Source organism: Manihot esculenta, chromosome 6, assembly GCF_001659605.2.
Source record: "Manihot esculenta cultivar AM560-2 chromosome 6, M.esculenta_v8, whole genome shotgun sequence".
NCBI classification, from domain to species: Eukaryota; Viridiplantae; Streptophyta; class Magnoliopsida; order Malpighiales; family Euphorbiaceae; genus Manihot; species Manihot esculenta.
This window is the reverse complement of record NC_035166.2, coordinates 23,212,317-23,239,357: the sequence shown is the minus strand read 5'-3', so window position 1 is coordinate 23,239,357 and position 27,041 is coordinate 23,212,317. Positions and strand designations below refer to the sequence as shown.

Here is a 27,041-nt window from a genome sequence, read left to right as displayed (position 1 = left end):
TATTGTTGAGATTCAAGTGAGATCTTTGCATCAAGAGAAATCGAAGTCGCAGCCCATCTCCCATTCAGATTCTTGGGACTTCGATTCCAGTTCACTCTCTTTAATCTCCACCATATCTAGCACTTTTACTAGACAAGAAATTTGGATCTCCAGCCTCATCTTCACGATTTGGTGAATAGATATTAGTAATTTAGCATTGTATATCTCTTTAAAAAAAAAGTAGGCAAAAAGAGATGAAAAGGATGAAAAGAAATAGAATAAGCTTTTGATGCATAATAAGGGAATTGAAAGTAATTTCAGTTTAGACAGAATAAAAATATAGAGATTTAAGTGTTTAATTCTAAAAGTAGGGAGATTGATCTATTAATTATTCTAAAATTTAAATGTTAAAATATAATTTATTATTTTTTAATAAAATTAATTATTTAATCTCATTATATTTAAAAACATATTAACTAATTTTATAACTGAATAATTATAATTTTGATTTTAGATAGTTGAATATTTATGTTTTTAAGTTACAATAGTTGTAATTTTGATTTTAGTTAGTTGAATATTTATGTTTTTAAGTTACAAGGACCCAATTGAATTTATACGAAAAGTTAGTGGAATTAGGTCAAGAGAAAAAAATAACGAATGCAAGATTATGGTTTTGCTCCGTCGACGGAGAGCGACTTTATCTTTTCTCCGCTCGGTGATATCTAGTTTTATTTGCTTTTAATGAGACTTGTCTCTTTTTCTTTACATTTTATTTGTTATTGTTGGATTGTGTCGATTTTAATCGCTGACCGGTGGTGAGAATTCGGTTTGCGAGTCTTCTTTTTGCCCGACTATTACATGGTGATGACGGCAGTTTAAGACCGGGCCGATGCGTCCGGCAATTACCATTTCCATGCCAGCCCTATCGCTTTACCTCCTTTAGATAGTGTTTGTTTTATGGGAGAATCCTGTGTTTGCTTGTTTGGCTGTGAGTGACTTTTCTCTATATCGTTGTTTTGAAGTGTTTTTTATTTTAACTCCTCCTTTGCTTTCTATTTTTTTCATTACGTCTGATTATTCTGTTTGACTCGCTATTTTTTTCATTACGTTTGATTCTGTTTGACTCAATGCATCTCGTTGCTCGTCTGTGGATTGCTTTTCGGCATGTACCGGTCATCTTCTTCGCTTGTTTTTCCTGGTGAGACTGGCAGTGCTTGGTAGTTTCAGGCAGTGGAAGTGGTGCAGTGGTGGAGCTGGACAGACATGCTCTTGGGCTCTGGGCTTTGCATATGATTTTGAGTTGAGCTAGGGTTTGTTGTATTTGGGTTGAGCTTTCTGTGTTCTTTCTTGTATTTGCTAGCCCAATAGACTGTAAGAAATGCGATGAACATTTGCAAAAAAAATTACAAGGACCAATTATAAACCAGATGGTCGTTATATTTAAAAGGAAATAGTAATTAGTTAATAATTTTAAAAAATAAAAACTAACTAATGCAATTTTTTAAAAATAAAGATAAAATAATTAATCACAATAAATTATAAAAATTAAATAATAAATAATTAAAACATAACAAACCTAAACATAATTTTAGACCATTAAAATAAAACTCAATGGAACTGATTTTTGCAGAATCGTTATGAGATTTATAACATTCTGAAATATTAATTAATGAGAAATATTGTTCTAAATAAAAAATCATTTCATAATAAAATAATTTATTTTATATTGTTTAGTTATAATATTAAAAAATAATATTAACAAAATTAATTTCTAAAAAATATTTTTTTGATGTAGAAAATATTTTCTTTGTTTAGTATAACTTAGAGAAGTTTTAAATTTCATTTGTTTCAGTTTAATTATTTAATTTAATAATTGTTTTTTCCTAATTTTAAGGAAATGAATAATTTTATTATTTAAGTCTTTCATCTATTTATTTTAAAAATTATTATTTTTTATATTACTATAATTTATCATGTATTATAATTATTATGGTCATTAAACTTGATCAAGTAAAATAGAAATTACTGAATAACCTATCAATCTTTAATAGATATTGAAATATGTTGGATTTTCTAATAAATTTAATTTCGTAATATAGTTTAGATCCAAAGAAATGCCATGTTAGATATATAATTATGTGAGTTAGTGGCAAGTGAAAGTAAATAGTTTCAATATATAACCTATTTTTGTTACTTAATTATAATTTAGAAAATATAATAATAATAATAAATTTATATATAGTAATTTTAATAAAATTTTTAAAATATAGACTGATTAATTATAAAAATACTTTACCTTAATCAAAGGTAGCCTTAGCTTCTTTATTGTTTTGAGAGAATAGCGAATAAATTAGTTTTACATCGCAATCAAGAAAGATGAATGAAGTTAATCAAGCTTGGCGCAATAAATATTTTGAAAACAATGCCAAATCGAGGGAAAATAAATAAAATTTATACGAGAAGTTAATTTGAATTGAATTGAATTAATTTAGTTGATTAATTTTTTTATACCTTATTTTAATATTATAAAATTAAATTAAATCACTTCAAGTTTTTAGAATTTCACCTTTCTATATTATTAAAATAATATAATGTCATTAATTAATTGATTTATTTGATTTCATTAAATTTTTTAATTAAAATTAAATTGAATATTTTTTTTAAATTAAAATAAACTGAAAAAAATATAAAATAAACTAAAAAATAATTCAAAATCAAACTGAATTTTTTAATTGATTTGATTCAGCCAACCATTTCAATTTAAATAAAATACTATATGAATATAACAAAGTACTAGCCAGAAGGGGATATGAATCTATAATACCAGTCTTTTTGTCAGTTAGCTAGAGAAGTGAGAGCAGAGCATTACTGCTTCCTAACCCTTGTGCCCTTCCCAGTCTTCTTGTCTTCTTTAGTTGTTAGAGATTAATATTCAAAGAGTTTTTCATAAAGCAAGTGGATCATAAATATATGAAAGCCTCTTCTTTTTCATGCCTAACTTAGGTTTTGAAATTCTATTATATGCTGTATATATCACCTTCACATCTTCTCAATATAACACTTTAGGTATTTCCTTCTTTCAAAGTACATCAATGGATGTCACTATCATCTACCATGACAAATTATGAAATATAATAAAGGGACAAGATATAAACATTATTCAATAATATTATTTATTTGAGTAGCTATTAATGTTTTAGTGGTGATTAACAAAAAGTTAAAGAAAAGTTACATATTATAATTTTTTTTAACTTTTAAATAATAATATTTTGATGAAAGAAAAATACTTAATATTATAACAATCGAAGAGTTCTATTTTTTTTTAAAGTAAATTTATTGATTATATTAATAAAATTTCATCAAATTAAAGAGAATATTATTTCAAACAGAAAGATAATCTCTAGTCAAAGTATAAGCAGTTAAATAGTATTACGACGAACTTATTTAATAGAAATATCAGTTCTATAGACTAACAAAAATTTAAAATCATTCAAAATCAAACCCCTACATAAAATAACTTAGCAAAAATACTCCTCAAGCGCCTGTCTAAACCCTTGCATAAGATAATTTGGCAATGATACTCCTCATTCTTTCGTATCTTTCAAACATAAATCATTAAAATCTCCCGAACAAAGTCACAAAAGAGAGTTTATACGAAATAAAACTCGAATAAGATTCTATGACTGACATCGTCGTTGCGATTCCGGAAACCCATAATAACCCGTAAAACTCCATTGAACATTATTTTTCGAAACAACTAAATTAATAAAATTTAAAGAAAAATCAACAAAAAAGTCTCCTCCCAATAATTGTTTATTGACTGAGAAGCAACTGTGAAAATATAAAAAATTACGATTTCCATATGAAAATTAAGAGTTTTTGTTTTCATAAAAAATAAAATATCCGACTTATAATTAGCAACTAAATCCTTCAATGCATTAACGGTTTATCATTGACGTAGATAATCTTTCATGAGGAATGAAAAAAAAGAAATTAGATTTAAAGAAAAGAAAAAAGTAAGAGTATCGAGATACAAAAGAATTATTCTATTAAAAGTGTACAAATGCTCAAAATCATTGTACCGGTTAAAAATATAAAGAATTTATTCTTTATGAATTTTATGAAAAAGGTAATGAGATATAGCATTCAACTCAAAATCTTAAAATCTATGGATGTTTTTGTCTTTTTATTTAAAATTTTCATTTATTTAATTATTTTTTGATATGAGAGTTCTGATATATGCATGATCTTAACAATAACTTTCGAGAAAATTGCCCATTTTTTGAAATGAGGGTTCGTCAAGCATTTCTTACAAAATTAACGTAGAGTTAGAAATTTAAATTCAATTATATTATATATTACCCAAGACTGATAAGATAGATCCTACTATAAATATAGCTTTCTTTTTTAATTTTTTTTTTTCAATTTTTACCATAAGTGAATCGTGTCTACATGTCATCCATGTTTTTTATGGAGGGGAAATGAAAGGTCAGATGATCGATAAAAAAAGAGATAATAGCAGAAAATTGAAAGTGGGGTTTACTCAGAAGGTCAGAAGTTTCTTTCGGCTATACTTACCCAACAGATTGTGCCATGCCAAGAATGATGTCTCTCGCCTACTAAAAAGGCCTAAGGCCACCCAACTCACTACTCTTGAAACATTTCACATTACTCTGAGGACTTTCGAGAGTTCACATTGCTGAAGCTTCTCAATCATACATCCAAGTGGGAGTGATGATTCATGACTTTTCTCATACTTCTGAATGAAACTTTGTACATTTTTGCTGCTGAATTAGCAACCACTGTTTGGAATTTAAGCCTGATTTATTGGTAACTAAAAAATTAATGGTATATACATTTACTTTCATGATCGCGGGTGGCTAGCATTAAATTGGGCTCTGGTACAGGCACCGACTCAGCTTTTGGGTCCAAATTGTTCATCATTGCTCTTGCTAATCTGCAAGACATTAATGAGAGTCACAAGAAAGTGTTGTCCACTTGTCCTGCTGTCGCTTGAAGTTGAAAGGTACCAAAGGCTCCTCTCACCAACGAGACCGGTCCCAGTCCTATGATCTTGAGCAGTGAGCACCTCCACCTCGTGCAATTAATATTGGATAGAGCCATCCTTCACTCCTCTTCAAAGAACGGAACAACAAACAAAGCGAAGGCCCCATTTCTCCAGGGCATTACTAGAACTGGCAAAAGGTGTTTGATGATGGTCCACTGAGAGGCCATCAATAATGCAAACATCTAAATGAAGTTTTCAGAAACAGGGTGTGTCTATCTCCTTTTACTTTTTTAAATGCCAGTTTTTGACCCAACAAGCTTTCCATTTTGCTTATCAAACCCGGACTTCGAATGCCTGTGTCTGTGAAAATTGCATTAACTACTTAAGAAAATGGCTTATATTATAGAGTTCGGTGATCTGTATTTTCAGCATGGTTGCACCATTTTCTTGTACATGTACGAGCATAATCACTTGTTATGATACAATCACTTGTACAATTAAGCTGCCCCATACCCAGAAGCGAAACATGAAATTAATGGACGAAGAGCCCTCTCCAGCTAAGTGAAGACTACTTAAGAATCACTGCGGTTCTGGTCCCAACCCATGCACGCCACACTCCTTGCTCCAACTGCCAGTCACACCTACATCCTTTAATAGTTTCAGAGTCGAGTGATCCCAACGAAATATAGCAACACTTGGCGATAGCAGTGTGGGCTGGTCAATGAGGCTCTCTATTACCAGGACCTGGAACCCAATTGACTCGTGTCTTAAAAGGCTAAGACCACTAAAAAGTGAGGTCCATGAACCAGAGAAAAGGTAAAATTTCCATATCATATATACTGCTTTGCTGAGCAAAGCCAATATAAAGAGAACATTTGCTTTTGAACTAATAGCCTCATTATACTAGAAATTTCTGTTGATTCCAGTTGTGAACGTCCGAAGGATGATTCCTGCGGCTCTGCCGCCACCTAATGAAGTTGTTAACCTCTTAATATCAAGCGCAAGGAAGGATCCTGCACAATTCCATGCTCATCAAACTATGACAACCACAACATCTTGTAGCTTTTTATGTATACTCGAATTAAAGTAGCAGGTTCTTAACAAATATAATATTATTTTAGGTGAAATTTTGGAGAAGATTTCAAGAAACAGCATGCAACCTAATGGCCAAAAGATAACACGACATGCACACACACACACACACACACACACACAAAAGAATTATTTGACGATGCATTAAGGCCTCTGGACTCTAGTGGTCTTGGCTTTAGTTTTCAGATACAGCCTTTAATAGTTTGGACTGGACTAGACGCTGTTTTGGTAAAAAATTGTAGTCCAAATCCTCTTGGGTTTAGAATTTGAAACGATTATGAATTTAAATTAATACTCCAAATAAAAAATTATAAGAATGTAGTTGTATTAAGCTAAATTTTGAGAGATTTTAGATTAAATCCTTAATCTCCATCCCCTTATAAAAAAAAAGAACGTAGTACATAGCAACAAGAAATTAATTTGATATAGTTTAGTAAAGATAAATTTAATTTAAAATTGTTCTTCCACATTTTTCTCAAAATAAACAAATTTATAATCAATAAATTATAAATTTGTGATACTGAACAAAACTATAAGAGCTTGTAATTGAGTTCTCACTTTGACTAATAATTTCTAAAAAAAATATTACTAATATAAATATTTAATCTTTTAAGTATAAAAACATTTGCATGTAATTAATTTCCTAGAATCAAATTCACCTGGTGAAAACACTTCAGTGGGAAACTAAATGCACTAAAAATCCCACTTTTGATAAGGTGATAAAGTGTGAATATTCCTTTTCGATGACTAACGGATTCCAAACAATTGGGCCTAATACAGGTCAAGCGAAAAAGAACTAGATCAAACCTAAACACTGTGAATAAGTGGAGTTTGATTTAGTTTTGGCTAGTTTTGGTTTGCTTTCTCTCGATTGTGACCAAGTTTTTGGCAACTTTTTTTATTTTTGATTTTTTGGTGGTTGTTTGCCTTTCCCTATTCTCTGAATAAGTGAAGAGTTTGCTAGTTTTGGTTTTGCAAGTACTGATCTAACTTTGTTTTTGTCTATTTATTTGTTTATTTGTTTTTTTTTAAGTTCTTTTTGTTCCTTGATTTGAGCATACTTGTAGAGGGTTCTTTTGATCTGTTCTGGTATGAGTTTCCTTGCTTGGTGCTCAACGAAAATGTTATTTCATTAGGTGGTCTGGCACTTCGAGGATTTAGTGGCCATGGGTTCTTTGGCTGGCTTCTCTCAGAATATAGAAGATTGAGACATCGATAAGCATTTTCATCGCTGCTCTGGCTATGCTTCATCTATTTGAAATTTGCTACATGTAATCAGTTTGGCTTTCTTGGACAAGCGGCCTGTTTCTTTGTATTTAATGATTTTTGGATTTGGTGTTATGTGATGATGAGTGTTAGCGTTGGAGTGGACGGCGCACGGTGGTGTTGCATTTGGTTTTGCCGATGATGCTGCTACTATTATTGTCGGATGCAAGACGTAATGAGAATTTTATCATGGGTTTTGGTCTATGCTTGCTGCATGTTTTGAATTGAGTTGTGTTTGAGTTTATTAGTTGTTCTAAGCCGGATAGTTTGTATGCCAGGAGCTTTATTGGGATACATCCTGTAATTTGCCCTATGGCCATGATCAAATGTATTTCTGTGCATTGTTAAAAAAAAAAAAAAAAAAAAGAAAAATTTACCTTCTGAAACCTTCATTTTTGGAATAAACCTATCAGGAGAAATCATAATGACATAGTACAAATTTAGTTTAGTTGTTGGAATTTAACACTTGTCTGACAATTTCAGATATGTCACAATCACAATATTTATCTCTCTGAACCCACAAACACAAAAGAAACCAAGAAGGTTCAAAGATAAGACAAAGGAAAGGCATAGATTGCCTTGTCTGCCTATTCATTTGGAAAACAACTAATTCCCAAATCTTTCAACATCCCCATCAACTTCTTTCTCTCTTTTATTAGTATTATTTTATAGGAGGAGTTATGATGGCTTAGTACAATTGATAAGCAAAAATTTAAATTTTGTTTTCCTAATCAAAAGATATATTTAGTACATCACATACAAATAATTTTAGAAAATTATAATTATAATAATACAATTTATTTAATGCTACTTCAATATATATTCCCTCTTTCTAAAAAATAAACTTAATTACTTTACTTTTTTATATTTTAAAAATTGAATAATATAAGTATATTAGAAAAAAGATAAATATATAAGTTATTGATTCATTTATTTTAATTTTATTTTTTAATATATTTAAAAATAATTATAGAATTATTTTTGTTGATTGCATTATAAAAACTAAATTACTCATATATAGTCCCATTAACGGTGGGAATGGAAAGATCTCAAGTTTGAGTATTTGTATTTAACTATTTTTGAAATTATTTAACATCTCCATGGTAAGCAACCTTTCTCATCTAGAAAAATCGATACTTTGTTTCATTAACTTTATATATAAAAAAAAACGATCTCTTCTTAGTTTTATTTAGAGAGAGTCTAGAGAATCTTTCGTCTTTTTTTTTTTTTTAATTTTATCTGCTCTTCCTGTTGTCACCGTGAGTTTAGTCTTTCAAACTTTTCATGAAATTTGTGATTAAATAATTATTTTCTTTTTGTTTTTGTTCAGCTCGAAGCTTAGGTTGAGTCTTTTTTTGGATTTGATTTCTCTTTTTTGTTTTCTTGTTGTGCTTGTGTTGCATGCAAATATTTTTGGATTTACTGTCCGGATCGACTTTGTTGCATATTCGGGAGAGAGAATCTTCTCAATTTGGAGAGGTTTTCTTACTCAATTATCTTTTTCCTTTGTCCTTGCACTTTAGATATGTTATATTTTTCGATCATGGAAGAATTTCATTTTTCTTGATGTAGAGTATTCTCATGAAATTGATGTACCGATTTTCCTTTATTATAAGCAGGAGATACTAATGGCACAAAACTTACTTGGAGTTTTGTCAGTATTCTATTACTCAATTTAGACAAAGGCGGGCTTTCGCTTTATGTATTTGGTTTATGTAGTCTTTGTTCATGAGGAGTTTCTCTTATGGTCTCTAGTGATTTTGTAACAGTAGAGACGTTTCAGAAGAGTCATTTAAGTGAGTTAGGATTTCTCAAATTTATGGATTAAATCTTTGTGTAGAGACGTTTCAGAAGAGTCATTTAAGTGAGTTAGGATTTCTCAAATTTATGGATTAAATCTTTGTGTAGAGTTTAAATTGTGACTTTTTAATGATTTGTTTTATTTTTCTTAAGTTAAGATGTTTTTCTATTTATAATCAATATTTATAATGAGACTTAACATCTTTTTAAATAAATAGCTGACAAAGAAAAAAATATCTAATTTTATGTAAAATCAAATAATGACAACCATGTAGAAGTTTTCCAACAGCTACTCAAACTCTCTCACAATTTGCAAGTTTCAATAGATTGAAGTTCTATTATAACTAGGAATTCTTCATTCTCCAAGTGTCTGGCTTTTTGTGTACCTCCTCACAAGCAATGGTAAATCTCCTGCACCTTTTCTAAGATTCAGTCTTCCCATCATCCCTAAGTACAACTCCAAGTGGCTCTTACATAATTTTATAGCATGTTGTTGAATATTTCTCAATAAATTATACTTGCATAATTTGGATTTAGTCAACAAGACAGGACTCAATAGTGGACGAAATCAAAGTGTCATTTTCCTTTTTTAACGGATGCTAGTTCGTTTAGTTTGGTTGGTTAAGAAATATACTCTCTATTTCAGATTTTTCGGAATTTAGTTTTATTCTTATTTTGTGAAATACTTTTTTTTTTTTTAAATTTTAATGTCTGAAAAGCATAATAAAAAAAGATTTTTTTTTAGAAAAGTAAAGTTTGGGGGACCTACTTAATTATCTCAATTGATTCTGGTGAAAGGGCAAGTGGAGTCCACTTAGATAGGTTAGTGGGTGATTCTCAACTGTTAACACGGTCTTAAATTTGTTTCATTTTAAAATATTTATATAAAAATAAATATATAAAATTGATTTAATCTTAATAGTATAGTTTTGTAATTTTTAATAAAAAAATTAAAAATATTTTTTTACTAGAAAATTGAAAATATTGATCGAGTAAACTATTAAAGTATAGAAAAAAAAGATATGTATTTTCAGAAATAATAAAAATAAACTGAAATTTTCGATTGAAAAAAGAAAGTTCGTTTTTGTGTATTTTCTATTTACATCGATGAGAGAAAAAGGTGTTGAGATGACCGACTTGCTCACAGGCTCCCTTAATAATAATTATTAAAAAATAGAACGAGGGAGCGGTCACCGTCGCCGTTTTTCATTTCAATTCAAATCCCTTCACTTGGCTACGCGTTTCTTCTTCTTCTTCTTCTTCTTCTTCCTCAGTGAACGTAGTGATCACCAAATTCATTCTCTATTATGCCTCGGGACCATCCGTAGTATCTCTCTCTTGCCTTGTTTCCTCAACCCAGATTCCGTTTTCTCTGTTTATTTCAGAAATTAGGTTTGATTTGTTTTGGTATTGTCCAATATGAAGAGGAGAAAATCGGAAACCAGATTGGATAAATTCGACTTGTTCCTGTCTTTGAGCAGGCAAAGATCCATTCAAATTCTGATTGGCGTTGGTTTTTTGTATATACTCCTTGTTACTATAGAAATCCCTTTTGTCTTTAATACTGGTTTCAGTGCTGTTTCTCAAGAAACTCTGGCTCGCCCTTTTACGCTTCAAAGCGAAGAGGATTTGCTGGATAAAGGTGCTCCTACTCGGCCCCGTCACTTGGTTTCTCATAACTCGGCCCAACCAACTCAGTCCCAAAGTACTAACAGAACCCTCAGGTTGTTGTCAAGTTTGAATTTTGACCCCACAACATTTGATCCTACTAAAAAAGATGGATCCATCGAGCTTCACAAGACTGCTAAGACTGCTTGGGAGGTGGGAAGAAAGTTTTGGGAAGAGATAGATTCGGGTAAAGTTCAGGTTTCGGATGTAAAAACCCCCAAGAACCTATCCGAGTCGTGCCTGCATTCGGTTTCGTTACCTGGGTCAGATTTTTTAAAGCGAGGGAAGGTGGTGGAGTTGCCGTGTGGGCTGACGTTGGGGTCACACGTAACGGTGGTGGGGATGCCAAGGTGGGCCCATGCTGAGAAAGACCAAAAAATATCACTGGTGAAAGATGGTGGAGAGCCGGTGATGGTGTCACAGTTTATGATCGAGTTGCAGGGGCTGAAGATCGTGGAAGGCGAGGATCCGCCGAGGATTCTGCATTTCAATCCGAGGCTGAAGGGGGATTGGAGTGGGAAGCCGGTGATTGAGCAGAATACTTGTTATAGGATGCAGTGGGGGACTGCTCTGCGTTGTGAGGGTTGGAAGTCTAAGGCTGATGAGGAGACAGGTGAGTTGGTGCCTAGTTTGTTTAGCTATCGTGTCCGATAGATATTTCATTTTTGTGAGTTATTTGAGGCCTGCCTTAAGAGTGTGCAAGTAGTATAATTTCTTTATGGCATATGCTTTTGAGTTCCTACTTCTTTTCCTGAAATGGACATTACAGACGTTATATTGCGGATTTTTGTTGTGTATTAATGAATTAGTATAGGTTAATAACAAGTACCTGTGGCTTATTGTTAGTTAGAATCAGGATGCATTTTTTCACTATTGGAGTTTGATGCTGTGAAGTTGGTATGGCAATGGGAGGTCATTGTTATGGAGTAAAACACAAGGTAAACTTGTAAAAATTTGCTATTCGTGTGCTATGTTTCAGTATCTCAGAATTAGGATGATGGTGTGTGTGTGTGTGTGTGTGTGTGTGTTCTCTGAAAGTGAGAGTTGGAAATGTTTATTTTACACTAGATCCACTTGGTCTATGTTGGTATTCTGGGGCTTGTGAAGTTGGACCACAGAGTGGGGCAACAGCTACAATTGTGCTTAACTTGGCACTCCTCAACCAAAAGCCATTTTGGTTCATTTTTATTGCTACTACCAATGTGAGAAAGCCACATTCGAATACTCCAGCTAAGGTGCAATTAGGCTGGACCATTCGAAGCTCTTCCTTTACTTGATATTATATGGGGTAGTGCATCGACTTGGGTCTAGCATTATTTGGCTTCATTCTTGGGATCTAGCATGCTGGGCTAGCTTATGAATCCAACTTGAGTCTGACTTTTAGTTCAGTCATGGAATTGGCTTATTACAGCTCAGCCCATCATGTTTTTGAATCCCGGGTCTATGCGTGTTTTACCTCATTGCTCATATACCATGAAGCATAGATGAAAGGACATAAGTGTGAGAATATTTAGGTGAAACGCTTGATCATATCCTCACATTATTGGGGGAGGGTGGGTTATACATGGAAATTACTCAACTCAATTACTACTATAATCATTCCTAAATTTCTGCACAACTCAAGCACCAAATCATAGCATAAAATCGCTACACAGTTCTACCATTTCTGCTAATGTCTCAATGGTCTAATTTTAAATGCTTCATAGGTTAGAAGTCTTCTCTTTTGGAGGACCTTCTTTTAAAATGTTATACATGCTAGGATTACAATATTGGAACTACATAGATAATAGGCTGGTAGTTATGTAGAGGTTTTGAGCCACATCATCAATATAATATTTGAAATAAACTTTTTAGCAGTTTAGGCTAAATAATGCCGAATTTATATCATCGAAAGGGGATGGGCAGATGACCATTTGAAAGATAAATTGCTCTTGACAAAATTGGTTGTTTGAAAGGCCTCCTAAATGGAAGGCAAGTTGTGGATGCTTTTATTGATTCTGCATGAATTACAATATGATATGGCATTAACAAGCAACTTCCATTTTACCCTTCGCCAGTGGTGAGAACTTTGCATGCTAGTGGTTGTAACTTGAAGCAGTATAGTTTGTTCTTCATATTGTATGAACTATGAAGAGACTGGTAAGTAATTGTTTCGAGTTAGGGTGGTACATGTAACTTTCCACTTACCTTCCTCCTCTCCCACTGGTCCCCACCAAAACAGGGGGAAATCATTCTAGAGTCTCAACAACTGAACACCCATGTTAAGAATGTAGATTTTTTCTATTTTCTAGTCATCTTTTGAAATTGCTCCAGAAGTGATGAGGATTTCCTCTTTATTTTCCCCATTTAATAATTTTTTTTGGTACAAGTCCTTTCTTTTCTATTAAAAAAAAATCTCCAGCAGTTAAGTAACTGTTTACATTGGTTACAGTTGATGATCAGGTGAAGTGTGAGAAGTGGATCCGAGATGACGACAATCACTCTGAGGAGTCAAAGGCAACTTGGTGGTTAAGCCGGCTCATTGGCCGAACTAAAAAGGTGTCTGTTGACTGGCCATTTCCATTTGTAGAGGGGAAGCTGTTTGTTCTAACACTCAGTGCTGGTTTGGAAGGTTATCATGTTAATGTTGATGGGAGGCACATCGCCTCTTTTCCTTATCACACTGTGAGTAATATCCTATTATTGTACTAATATCATTGTATATGTGGGCATTCTGTAATATTGTTTGGTAATGTTGACAGGGTTATACTCCTGAGGATGCCACAGGGTTAACTGTGAACGGTGACATAGATGTTCACTTTCTATTTGCTGCTTCATTGCCCACAACACACCCGAGTTTTGCTCCTCAGAGGCATTTAGAGATGACAGACAGATGGAGAGCACCACCTCTTCCTGAGGGTTCTGCAGAACTTTTTATTGGCATTCTTTCTGCAGGCAACCATTTTGCTGAGAGGATGGCTGCAAGGAAGTCTTGGATGCAACATAGGATCATTAAATCTTCAACTGCAGTAGCTCGTTTCTTTGTAGCACTGGTATGTGAAGAATGCATTAGCGACTGCATTTTTCATTATTCTTTCTTGCTATAATTGATGCTACTTGCTTTTCTGAATTTATGTTTGGATAGCATGCCCGGAAAGATGTGAATTTGGAGTTGAAGAAAGAGGCAGAATTTTTTGGTGACATTGTTATTGTGCCTTACATGGACAACTATGACCTTGTGGTATTAAAAACGGTTGCTATCTGTGAATATGGGGTGAGTAATGGAATAATTTTTAGTAGCTGAACTATTCCTTTTGATGTTTATTTTCATATTAGATGCCTTTGGGTTTTTAAAGGTTCGCACTGTCCATGCAAAGTATATTATGAAGGGTGATGATGACACATTTGTTAGAGTGGATGCAGTCCTCGATGAAGCAAGAAAAGTTCCTGAAGGCAGGAGCTTTTACATTGGGAACATAAATTACTACCATAAGCCTCTTCGATATGGTAAATGGGCAGTGACATATGAGGTATGATAACAATGTTAATTACTTAATCCTTTAATTTTATCAGATACCTAAAAACATGGTGCCTTCAGCTTTATCTGGGAGGTCATTGACAAATTGTCAGTTTCCATCTATAGTCATCCTAACGCTCTTAAGATTTCATGTGAACATGCAAGCTTCTTGGTCGGTTGTGATGCTTGTGTATCTTTACTTTTGCTGTATGTTCTGGGATCAAATCCCTGGCAACTATGGGTTTGCCTCTTCAAAGAAGAGTACTTGCAATGCACTAAATTCTGGTTTAATTGTTGCTGCTTGTGATCAGCTTATAATTGTATGCTTTGGGATTATTCTGGATCAGAAAGCTCTCCCCTACTCAACAACATGTTAGTTTTATTTGTTTCACAACATGCTTTGATTTTGTGAGGATACTGGTTGCAGCTAGGACAACTTCAATTTATTGTATACTAATTTTTGGGCTAAGTTAGTTTGTTAGAGAATAAATGATGGGCAGTTGTTGAATGACCATGTTAATTTCTTCTTTCTTCCTTTTTTTCCTTACTAGTCCTTGTGATATTCTCTTGCCATTTGTTCCTGGTTTCAGGAGTGGCCAGAGGAAGAGTATCCGCCTTATGCAAATGGACCAGGGTACATTGTGTCCTCTGACATTGCATGGTTCATTGTTTCCGAGTTCGAGAGACATAAATTAAGGGCAAGTGTTCCCTCCCCCCACCTCCAACCTACCAGGGAAAAAAAGAACCAAGAAGATAGTTCATGTGTTTAACTAATATTGCACTATGAACTTTCTGCAGTTGTTCAAGATGGAAGATGTGAGCATGGGAATGTGGGTGGAGCAGTTCAATAGCTCAAAACCTGTGGAGTATGTACATAGCTTGAAGTACTGCCAGTTTGGATGCATTGAAGGCTATTTCACAGCTCATTATCAATCCCCAAGGCAGATTATCTGCCTTTGGGATAAACTGCAAAAGCTTGGAAAGCCCCAGTGCTGCAATATGAGATGACAAATCCTTGATGCTGTCGAGTGCTGGAACATGGGTTGATACCGTGATGGTCACAGTATTTGGTGACTCAAGCCAGTGGATGCTACGACGATCACAACAATGGATGATTGTCTGAAGAAGTTGAGATAGGTTACACGAGGAAGTTTTGCAGCCATAGCATAAAAATTGTAAATTCTGTGAAGTTGGCTTAGCTTTTCCTCCTAGGCTGAACGAGTTCCAGTTCCAATTCATTCATTGTTTTTCCCTCTCTCTTCCGTTTCTTGTTTTCACATTTAGCTCTAAGGTTCTGGAACTTGGAAGATGATAGATGATAGCAGTTCAATCTTTGCAGGAAACTTGTCCCCATAAGTCCTTTCTTGCGTTTCAATTCATAATCAAAATATATAGAGCTGGGAATAGCTGGTGTTAAACTATAGTTTGCAATTTGTCGTGCTTATATGATTTGAAAAATGGTATCTTATAGTTTATAATTTTGATACGAAATATTTTATTATAAAAAATATTCCTATGAATTAATTTATCCTACTTTTACCTTGTGTAAATGAATTAAATTTTTTAAATTTAAATTTTATTTATTTCGAAAGTTTAAAAGATGATTTGAGATTCTATCCAGTTTAATTCTTAATAAATTAAAAGATGGAAAATTATATGCAAATTTAGTTGATAATAAGATATATACATATACATGCATATATTTCTAGATGTTGTCCCTGTTAGGAATATTTTTGTTGACGCTGTTTGAAAAGAATTTTACTGTCTTGAGGAACTTGCAAATGGAAAAAGAAAAATAAAAACTATTTTTTTATTTTCTTTATTTTTATTTGAATAAATCAAAATAAAAGTAGTAAAAATCAATAAATAAAGTTAATTTTTTTTCTAATATATAATATTATCTTATATATTTTTAAAGAATAATTTAAACGAAAATAGTAATTTCTTTTTATAAAAAGCTTTCCATCCTATTTTTTATTTTTTCAAAATTAAAAAGCTTATTTTTCTTCATCTTTTATTTTCCTTCTTTTTAAAGAGAATAAAAAATAAATAAATAAATACATGATTTTTTTAAATAAAAACATATGAATTCCCATTCGTTTATACTTTATATTTAAAAAATATTTTTTCATAGAAAAATAGGTTTATTGAAAATATTTTTTAATAAAATAATTTATTTTTAATTTGAAAAAATAAAAATATATTGACCTTGTCGGTGAATATGGTGATGGTTTTTTATTTAATTGCCCGGTTGCTCGCTTTGGCTCATACTTCCATTGACCTTTTGGGAACAAAAAAACTCCCTTTGACCTGTTTGACTCTGTAGTTTCGAGATTAACTTTCATATGTTCGTCCAGGTTTAATTAGGTCAGCACTCGTCAGCCTTGGAGGTGACTGTTAAGCAGCATAAGAATCCTGCTGCAGAGTATCCCTATTTAATTTAAATAAAAAAAATTAAGATTTAATTTAATAATTTAATTTATATAGTAAATTAATTTGATTTAATTTTAAAATTAAAAAAATAATTTATTCAATTTTAAAAAAAATTCAAATAAATTAAACCGAATCAATTTATTTACAACGTCACATTTTAATTTATAATTTTGATGTTTAGTATAATAGTAAATAATTTTTTCAATGATATTAAATCAAGTTAAGGAAAATGTTATCATGGAGATTAATTAGGTGGTGAATGCTTACAATATTTTTTGTGCGAGAAATTACTATTCATGCATATACTGGTTGGCAGGCGCTTTTCTGATGAGTCCAAAAGAGCGAAATTAGTCAGCGAATGCCACAGACTTCAATTCATTAAAAGCGCATGTGATATGTGGTATAAGAGCGTTCAAGACTCAGCAACTCATTTTTATTTTTTCACTTTTTTACCTTTTAATTCTAACCATTTGTTGGTAGTTCTTTTTCTAGTATATATTATTTATTTTCTTTCCAAAAACTCTAATATCAATCGTGATCCATCCTTGTTGCGATATTTTGTCCAAATTCCTATCCCAACTGCTCCTTTATTCTTGCCGCTCCCCGTTGCGTTTGCTCCCGTGCTCCCAGCCGCTGCGCTCGTCCCCCTATGGTTCCAGCCACTGCGTTTGTCCGCTCCGTCCGAGTCGCTGCGTTCGTTCGCTCGTCCCAGACGTTGCATCATTCCGCCTGTCCCTGCTGCTGTATCGGTATGCGTCGCTCCTCCTGGTGGGTTGCTCCGCCCGTCCAGCCGCTGTAGCACCCGTCACAGCGGTTGCTTTTCTCCTTTACGGCGTTGGTGACAACCGTTACCTTTCTCCTTCACGGTAGTGATGGTCACAGCTGCTCATTTGCATGTTTTCTATTCTTTTATTGATTTGTTTTGTATTTGAGATATTAATTTATGTATTATCTTAGAAACTTTGTTCATCATTCCTGTTAATGAAAAATCTTCTTATTTTGTCTTAAATGTTTGACATTATTGACTGGATTTGTGATTTCAACATAAAATCATAGAAAATAATAAAGGTATAAAAAAATCAATCATTTAAATTAAATTAAATTAATTTATTTTGATTTAATTTAAATTTTATGTATAAATTAATTCGATTTAATTTTAATTTCAAATGAAAATTTAATTTTTAATTTGGTCAATTCAAACTTTTAACCAACTAATCGTTTGCACACCCTAATACTAGATAATAAGCTCCAATTGCTCTGTTGTTGAAGTTGTTTAAGTCCAACTAAGGTCTCGTTTCAGTAACAGTATTAACATTATTTAATGAAAGTGTTTCGTATTTTTTTTAAAATTAATATAGTGTTTGATGCTTAGGTTAAATTAAAATATTAATTTTTATTATTTATTATTTAATAATTATTATTTTATAATAACATTTAATAATTGAATAAGTAATTATTAAAAAGATATTTTTCTTAATATTTAATTGTTGATAATTTTTTTATAAATTCATATATTTATTTATATTTTTTTTTATTTAAAAGCTAATTTAATATACAACTAATATCAAACGCTAACGCTACTAAAACAGGTAAGAGCTAGTCAAACCGCTCATGTGACCAAGGGGGCTTACGTGGAATATCATGTATGCAAAAGAGACGGATATGGCCCCGAGTGAAGTTTAGTCCTCGAGCCTCGCTCCGTCGACGAGACCTCCTAGTGGTTTACTTTCGCCGACGAGTCCTCGGATTATAACCCTAACCGAGTCTGTGGTCCCCTCAACCCTCTGCTTGGTAATGGTGGCCCTACTACTGTTATTTATGGAACTAATGGCCCTTCCAAGGAGCTTCTCTCTGGCTTTCTCGGGAAATGGCAGAGCCGTTGCTCAAATCGTGATCGTGGTTGGATTCAGGCTTGCAAGTCCATTGCTGCCACGGCAGGTAAGTGCGTAGCATCTTCACCTTCATCTCGCTGCTTATAAATTTTGTGTTCTATGATTTTCAGCTACGTAGAACTGTTGTTTTCAAGGGATTTTTTTAAATTATTTCTTTAGGAGTATAATCTGCATTCAATGGATTACTGGTTTGCTGAAAAATGATGAAAAAATGTGAAGCAACTAAAATGCAAATTTATTTGAGAGCAGAAAATAGAGAAATGAAATCGACGCCCCTATCGTTTGAACTTCTGGTGGGATAGCTCTTGAACAAGGTTGTTTTTATCATAATCTTACTGTTTTTTTTTTTTTTGGGTTTCCTAAAACTTGTGTAGTTTTCTTTCCCTGAACATTGCCGGAATTTTACAGAACAGATGGGATAAAATGGTAACTTTGCCGAAATGTGTTTATTTTTAACCTGGTTGAAGTTGAAAACAAGGTGTGAGAACAGGTTTTTACTGGGGCAGAGTGAATTCTACACATTGCATGCAGCAACTTATTTAATGTGTTTAAATAACGTGAAATATAGGTCAGGGATTTGCCATGTGTGATCTTCAATTTTGTCATACTCATATGCAATGCCTGTTTCTGGTTGGGACTGGTGACGACCACAAATGTGGTCGGTTAATTAAAGTTATCTCCATATGCATTTGGTTGTAGCCCCTTCTTCTCCTCTATAAAGTTAATTTTTATTCTTATTGCACGGATCATGCAAGTTTAAATGCATTATTTTCACTTGGAAAATAATATCTTGTAGTGATGGGGACTACAGTGTTTGTCCTTTTGACTATAGTTTAATTAATGGAAAGTTGATTATACCAGACATTTAAGTGCATGAGGAGAATGTAGAATGCAGATTAGATTGCTGTGCTTCTGTGACCAGCGTGGGTGACAGTGGCTATATGAGGATTACGATTTTGTAAGGGATGGGATGATGTCATTTTCTGTTATAAGGGAAATTAGTCTTCGTCTAAGTTAATTGATTGAACCTTATATGATTATATCGAGTGGTAATCAAGAGGCATCAACAAGTAAGTTTGAAAAGAAAGACTAGGTCTTCAGAGATGCTTTCAAAACAAAGTGTGGGAATAAGACAACATATTACAGTAGGTCTAGAGGCCTCTTAATATCAAGTTAATAATTTTGTATGACATAGGAAGTCAATAAGTTTGCATGACATAGGAAGTTAATAAGTTTGCATGACATGGGAAATATGACTCTTACTACAGGGAAGTGGCACGAGAAGTAGCTAATACTGGATGCAAATGCATTTCCCTTGTGTTCAAAATTGTCTTTTATTATATGATGATTGCTTATACCTTTTATATAACTCATAGAAATTTTGCATTTTCATGAAATTCTTAATCTTGGATTAACCAGATCAAGCAGTCTTATTCTACCATAATTTCTTCAACTTCTCATCATGAATAGTTCTGCTTTGGGTTTCTAACCCTTTCTTTTACATATTATAAGGATTGAGCTAGTGATATATATAAGAATGTAGAAGATCAGAAACCTTCAAGAGTGGTTTTGCTTTGGGTTTCTAACCTTTTTTTAATCATAAAGGATTGAGCTAGTGATATAGGCAAGAATGTAGAAGATCAGGAACCTTTAAAAGGCCGGAATCAAGATCAATTCTAGCTGCTCCGAGAGAACAAGCCACAGACTATAAAGGTTTAGAGCAAGTTTTCCATCTCTCTTTTGGCAATAATTACTTGGGATATTTTCCTCTATGCATTGATAGTTCCTGTATTTGTGCATGGCTTCTAGAATTTGTTCTGTTGGCAATGGGGGGCCACAACGAAAGATATTGGTCGAATGAAAGAGTTTATTGTGAACTATGGGCATCCATAGAAATAAGAACTGTACATGCTGCAGAGTATCTGGTGAGCTTCTTGCTTGCTTTCCTTTACTGTACTTAATGCAAGACTATCTTCATTTTGCAGAGACATTTTTCTCTAAACTTGAAATGACCAATCATGCAGTTGAGGCTGCCCAAGAAGCTTCAGAAATCTGAAGAGCTTGACGTAAGGTTAGTTTTGGCCCTGTTTAAGAAACTGAAATGTTATTCTTATTTAGTCTGTTTTACGTAAGTGTGTGTTATTTTAATTTTAATGTAAAAAAAATTGTCTTAGGTAATTTGTCTTGATCTTCTTGATCACATGGTCCCCCATTAGATTTTATGGTTCTCTTTCATTTTCCCTCTTATAGTTATAGTACGAGTGCAATAGCTTTTGTCATTGGCATATCTCTACATTGTCTGAATGAATCTTTCCATTTATTTGATCATGATATACAAAAGCACTACATTAATGTTGCTTTTCTTGAATGAAGTGCGAAATTGGTTTGTTGCTGAAGTCAATTGGTTTTCATTTACTTTTAGAAATATTATTGAATTTTGTGATTGATTCTCTTGGAAAATTCTAACACGTATCCAGTTGTACAAGCTAATTTGTACACCTAACCAATGAAAAGTTAGAATTTAAAATTAAAATATGGGTCCCACCATATTTTGGATAAGATTTCTTTTAATTTTAAATTATGTGTCAAGATTATATTGGACGGATATATACACCTGGATACAGGAAGAATTTTCCGATTCTTTTTTAAGTGTTATTTAAGAGGGAGGGTGCAAGGGGTAATTGAATCTCAAACCAACTCAAACTTCTTAAATTAAGTAAAATAGGAGATACTAAAAAATCTAAATTAAGATTTAATTTACAATTAAAAATTAAACAAAAATAACTTTTAAGTTGAATCTTCTTGAATGCATCAAATGGTCACATTGGATATTTGGTTTGGGCTTTGAAAAAAATAATAGTCTATTATCCTGCAGGAGGAGGCCAACATTTGTGGCAACACAATGAGTTAGCTCTCAAAGGTCAGAAGATACTGATCCTGATATCCATCTTGTTTTTTCTGGAAAATAATAATGCTTTTATGGTTGCGGGTATTTTGTGTGCAGTCGCTGATGAAGGCACCATCAAGAATTCCTGTAAGGATCTTTATCCTGGTTTTCACAGATCGTAGAAAGCTGGTATGCCAAGGAAGAAGATATCAAGAATCTTTACATCCATAGATATACTCACAAGGAGACTGATGATTATACCTGTTGGTGGATTGAGTCTTTTTGATGTTGTTTCACAGAGGACATAGAATCTTGATGAAATTATTTTATATAAATAATCTCTTCATGTATACAGAATAGGCATTTTTTCTTTCTTTCTTACATTTTGTAATCTAATTTGAACTTTCAGCAACCATTAATATTTAATACTAAATTTATTTGACATTAGAATTTCCTTTTGTTGCTTTGCTCATAAGATGATTGATGCCTTTGCTTTTGATTAGGAGGCTCACGCCTCGCCAAGCTAGGGTATCTTCAATGTCATGTCGTCTGCATTTCTTTTAATCTTCCTCATAATTTAATACGAATTGGTTGATCATAGGTAACATTATATGGTATAATCATTACCTTAAGTTTAAATGTGCTTCTGTTCAGGTAGTGTTTTCCTAGGGGGCCATGGTGGTTTTCTCCTGTCTGATCAAAGCATGATTTCCCATCATGGAAGGACTCAACAAGTTGGTGGTGAACACCTGCTGGTTTAGTATTCTTTTACTTATTATTAAATTGCAAGTATATTATCCACATATCTAATCTATCATGTTTAGCAGCATCTATGTTTATTATTATTTATAAAGTTGAGAATTGAGAAGCAACAGCTTGTTTCTGTAGGAGGTGGCCCTTTTTGCATAAAAAAACTATCTACTAAAGGCAAGCATGGCCTGTTGTCAATCTATAAAAGACAAATGGTTATGGCACAAAATCAAAGAATTTTATAATAAAACGAAAAGTGGCTTTACATGATCCACTACCTGCATCTCGTTTGTCTTTTCTATGGGAAGCCAGCCAGGAATTCAATTCACTTCCTAGTTGGATCATCACAGAAACAGGTAAACCTCATTCTCATCTTCTATCATGTTTTTTTCAGAATATATTTAAATTTATGAATTCTTCAATTATTTATCGCTCCAAGTTCTATTGGTACTAAACATTTTCAAGATAAATGGAGTAGTCTCTAATATCTATCTTTGATAATGAATCTAGACAATTCAATTAGGTTAGGATGGTTTACCGATAATAATTCACTAATAATATAAGTTTTAATGAAATGCTATGCATCCAGACAGCTACTAGACTTTTGGGATTTGGTGTCAAAGTAGATGAGAGATTTTCAATGATGGGTTTCATTGTAGAAATGGATAATCTCAGGAAGAAAAGAACAAAAATTGAAAAAGTGTGCATGGACAAAGAATGATGCTGGAAAGTGACAAACAACCTTCCAAAGTAGGGGACTATAGGGTAAGTACTTTCATCTGCCAAAGCTCAAATGCCATTAGTTCTACGCCACGTGAATGAGATGACTGGACCATTTGTCCTCTTTTAACAGATGAAAGTGACCAAGTCAGATCAACTAGTCCTTGCCATGTATGCAGTGGCCACGCCATTGTTTGATGGTGACCCTTGTGCACCCCTACGCCACCAGCTGTGGAACCCTCGCACTGCTGTGTGGAAGCTATCTGTGGATGCCATGACTGATTACCCACACCACCACCTGTTTTATTCTCTCAACTGCTGTCGCCAGCGCGCTTCTGTTGCAGGTAATCTCTCTCTCTCTCTCTCTCTCTCTCTCTCTCTCTCCTCTAACCTTGCATAATTAGTACAATTCACCAAATATTGTAAATAATTTATAGAAATTGCATAATTAATATAAAACATGTCAATTCATTATTGGTTTGATGGATATAACGCATTCATTTCCTCAAGTAATTTTTTTTTATGAAATTGGTGAAATGACGGTGTAAGTCATAGATCTATTTTTGTTGTAGCCTTTATTAGGGGCGAAAGGTCAATATTGATTATTGAAAGTAATCCCAAGAATGAGTTGTTGCTATTAAATATGAAATCTTTTATGAAAAACGAGAAGACCTTATTAATCTTCACATAGATTCTTTTTTAAAGAAAAAATAAAAAATAAAAAGAAAAATCATTCTCTGACCATATAAATAATATATACCTATCATTCAATCAACTTTTAAAGTCAATTATTTGGTTTGCATTATAAATTATTGCTGATTGAGACTTCACTTCTGCATTGCAAAACTTGTCTGTTTTTATTTATTTTGCTGATATATTCATTTCATAGTTCTAGGATTCAGACAGTAAGTATAATTTAGTCATCTCCTTTATTTTTTAAGGATGTATAAATCCCATCTCTCATTCAATAAGATGGTAAAAAAATTTGTATCTTTAATTTGAAAATTATTTCTATATCTGTTGGCTTTCCAATTAAAAAAAATGCTTATATTAAAAGTAAATAATAAGAAAATATTTGTATTTCTAAGATTTATTTGTTTATTATATCAGATAATTTTAATTTTGACAAACAATTATGTGCTTATTTTTTAAAAAAAGAATCACTGAAAGTTATTCCACTAAATTACTAAAAATTGATATGATTGTTTAAGATAATTGATCATATATATTAGTAGAAGCATGTTTTCAAAAGTTCATTGGCGACAATCACAGGTTCAGTGAAATAGCCATTTGGGTGAATTTAAGTATTTTAAAATATTGAGTCATATTGTATCCATCTCTTTTGTTCCACCAGCATTGTGATCAATAGTTCTTACTAATTTTGTCATCATCAAAAATATGAAAAAAAGAAAGATAATTTTAGTATCAATTTTTTTAAAAGAGGATTTTTTTTTTTTTGAGAAGGAAAAAAAAAAAGAGCTAAAATGTATAAAATGGTTATAGTTAGAATTTCCTAATAGAATTAAGGAACGACCCATAAGTTGCAGATAAGCCATTAAAAAAAAATGTATCAATGTACAGTGGATAAACTCGTGCGCAAGTGATTGAATGGATTTCCTCAATACTGACAAGAGAATCATAGAGAGTAATTGGGTATTAAGGAGCCCACAAATTTTGTCTATTTTCACTGAAAATCAACGTCACCACCACCGATATCTTAAAAACCACTGTCCAATAACGTGCCATTTATTTTCAAAAATTTAAAAAGAAATAGTCTAGAGCACTCTTAGAAGAGAAAGTTTACTACTGTTATTGACTAGCAATCGGGTAGCTACACTACACAGCACGCACTCAAGGGCCAATAATGACTCTGTGACAGGCAGGGCTTAGTCACTCTTGGCTACTCTTCTTGCTCGCCTGTATTTGTGGCTTTTTAGGACAACATCCAAACATATCCCACTAAATTATCAGAAAATGACAACGAAAGTATCCCCATTTCAGTGTATATGTGCCCAGAGAAACATTTCTTTTATACATTTGTTTTTGGCAAATACTTTTTTTTTTTTTCCTTTTCTTATACTTTACCTACTTTTTCTCCTTTACTTTTATTTATTTATATGAGCTTATGCAATACCCATCAAGATCCATGCATTAGCCTATAGAAAAACAATAAACACAAGAACCATTGTTGCATTAGGCCTAGAAAGAGAAGAGGGAGAAACCCGGAAGACAGAGCAAGAGCCAAAAAGAAAAACCATGCTGACAGTTTCACCTCAAACAATGACTGAGATGTGGGCAACAATGGGCTCAACCATAGCCAGTTTCATGTTTCTTTGGGCTATTTTTCGCCAATTCTGTCCATATGAGGTTCGCCGTTACTTGGAAAAATATAGCCAAAGAATCATGAGCTTCTTCTACCCTTACATTAAGATATCAATTCATGAGTACACAGGAGGTCGCCTCAAGAGAAGTGAAGCCTATGCTGCTGTTGAGGCTTACCTTAGTGTCAACTCAACCAAGTATGCTAAAAGGCTCAAGGCTGAGATGGGTAAAGACTGCAGTAACTTAGTACTTAGCATGGATGAGCACGAGAGGGTCACTGATGAATTTCGAGGGGTTAAAGTGTGGTGGGTTTCCAGCAAGCTGGTGTCACCCAGCCAATCCATGTATCCTCAACAAGAAAGAAGGTATTATAAGCTCGCCTTTCACAAGAACCATAGGGAGATGATCACTGAGGTTTACTTGCAGTACGTAATGAGGGAAGGGAAGGAGATTAGAATGAGAAATAGGCAGAGGAAGCTTTACACTAATAGTCCTGGTTACAAGTGGCCAAGCTACAAGCAGACTATGTGGAGCCATATAGTTTTTGAGCATCCTGCTACGTTTGAGACAATGGCCTTGGAGCCTGAGAAGAAGCAGGAGATTATTGAAGATCTTCTCACTTTTAGCAAGAGCAAGGATTTCTATGCCAGAATCGGAAAAGCATGGAAAAGAGGGTATCTTCTTTATGGTCCTCCAGGGACTGGCAAGTCTACTATGATTGCTGCAATGGCCAACTTACTGAACTATGATGTTTATGATTTGGAGCTCACAGCAGTGAAGGACAATACAGAATTAAGGAAGCTTTTGATAGAAACTACCAGTAAATCGATCATAGTGATTGAGGACATCGACTGCTCGCTTGATCTTACTGGTCAGAGGAAGAAGAAAGTGGAGAAATCTTTAGATGATGAGAAGGAGAAATCAGAGAAGGAAATTCCTCGTAAAGACCTTAAAGAAGAGGCAAACAGCAAGGTGACGCTTTCAGGGTTGTTGAATTTCATTGATGGGTTATGGTCAGCTTGTGGAGGTGAGAGGCTAATTGTGTTCACCACCAATTATGTGGAGAAGCTTGATCCTGCTCTAATAAGAAGGGGTAGAATGGACAAGCACATAGAACTTTCTTATTGCAGTTTTGAGGCATTCAAGGTGCTTGCAATGAACTACTTGAAACTCAAAGCACACCCTATGTTCGACACAATTGAAGGGCTAATGAAGGAGACCAGGATCACACCTGCTGATGTTGCAGAAAACCTTATGCCCAAGTCCCCACTTGATAATGCAGAGAAATGTCTTTCAAACTTGATTCAAGCCCTTGAGGAAGTAAAAGAAGCAGAAGCTTTTAAAACAGAGAAAGAATAAGGAACAGAAGCAAATTAGAAGAACAAGCAGCAGCTGATGAGAGATCAGAGAACCCTGTCAACAGAGGTGTTGCTTGGCCACGGGAAAATAGAGAAGCCGAAAAAATATTATAACCGGCACCATCATTAAATTCTTGTATTAAATACATTGCCCATCTACAATTTCGGGTACGAGCTTGAAGTAATTGTTATTATTATGCACAAGTTACAAATAACTGTTGTGAAAAGTCTTATCTAGAAGTCAGAAACTGACACCACTCGAGAATTTTCATCGCAATAGAAAATTACAAAACTACAAACAGCTCAATCAGTTTCGTCCACACATCTTCAGCATAACAGGTGCAGAGCACGCACCATAAGCATTACAAAC

The 27,041-nt window shown here is 33.3% G+C and overlaps 1 protein-coding gene and 1 pseudogene across 2 annotated transcripts; both read left to right on the top strand.

The window, feature by feature from the left end:
* Nucleotides 1–10,291: 10,291 nt before the first annotated feature.
* Nucleotides 10,292–15,732, top strand: LOC110617525 (hydroxyproline O-galactosyltransferase GALT6). 2 transcript variants are annotated; one of them, XM_021760378.2, is made up of 7 exons: nt 10,293–11,426; nt 13,245–13,477; nt 13,555–13,845; nt 13,938–14,066; nt 14,149–14,322; nt 14,900–15,007; nt 15,108–15,732. In XM_021760378.2, exons 1-7 carry the CDS (start codon nt 10,565–10,567, stop codon nt 15,315–15,317), a joined length of 2,007 nt encoding a protein of 668 aa, XP_021616070.1. In that variant the 5' UTR covers nt 10,293–10,564; the 3' UTR covers nt 15,318–15,732. The 2 variants fall into 2 exon arrangements, with proteins under 2 accessions (XP_043813532.1, XP_021616070.1); XM_043957597.1 differs by lacking the exon at nt 14,900–15,007 and having other exon boundaries at nt 10,292–11,426.
* A 1,542-nt stretch (nt 15,733–17,274) lies between these two features.
* On the top strand, nt 17,275–26,883 carry LOC110617010 (annotated as a pseudogene).
* The last annotated feature ends 158 nt before the right edge of the window (nt 26,884–27,041 follow it).

Coding starts and splice junctions, on each gene's coding strand:
- LOC110617525 (XM_021760378.2), top strand. CDS start 10,565: ATGAAGAGGAGAAAATCGGAAACCAGATTGGATAAATTCGACTTGTTC. Junction 13,478..13,554: donor CCTCTTTTCCTTATCACACT/GTGAGTAATATC, acceptor TAATGTTGACAG/GGTTATACTCCTGAGGATGC. Junction 15,008..15,107: donor TCGAGAGACATAAATTAAGG/GCAAGTGTTCCC, acceptor AACTTTCTGCAG/TTGTTCAAGATGGAAGATGT.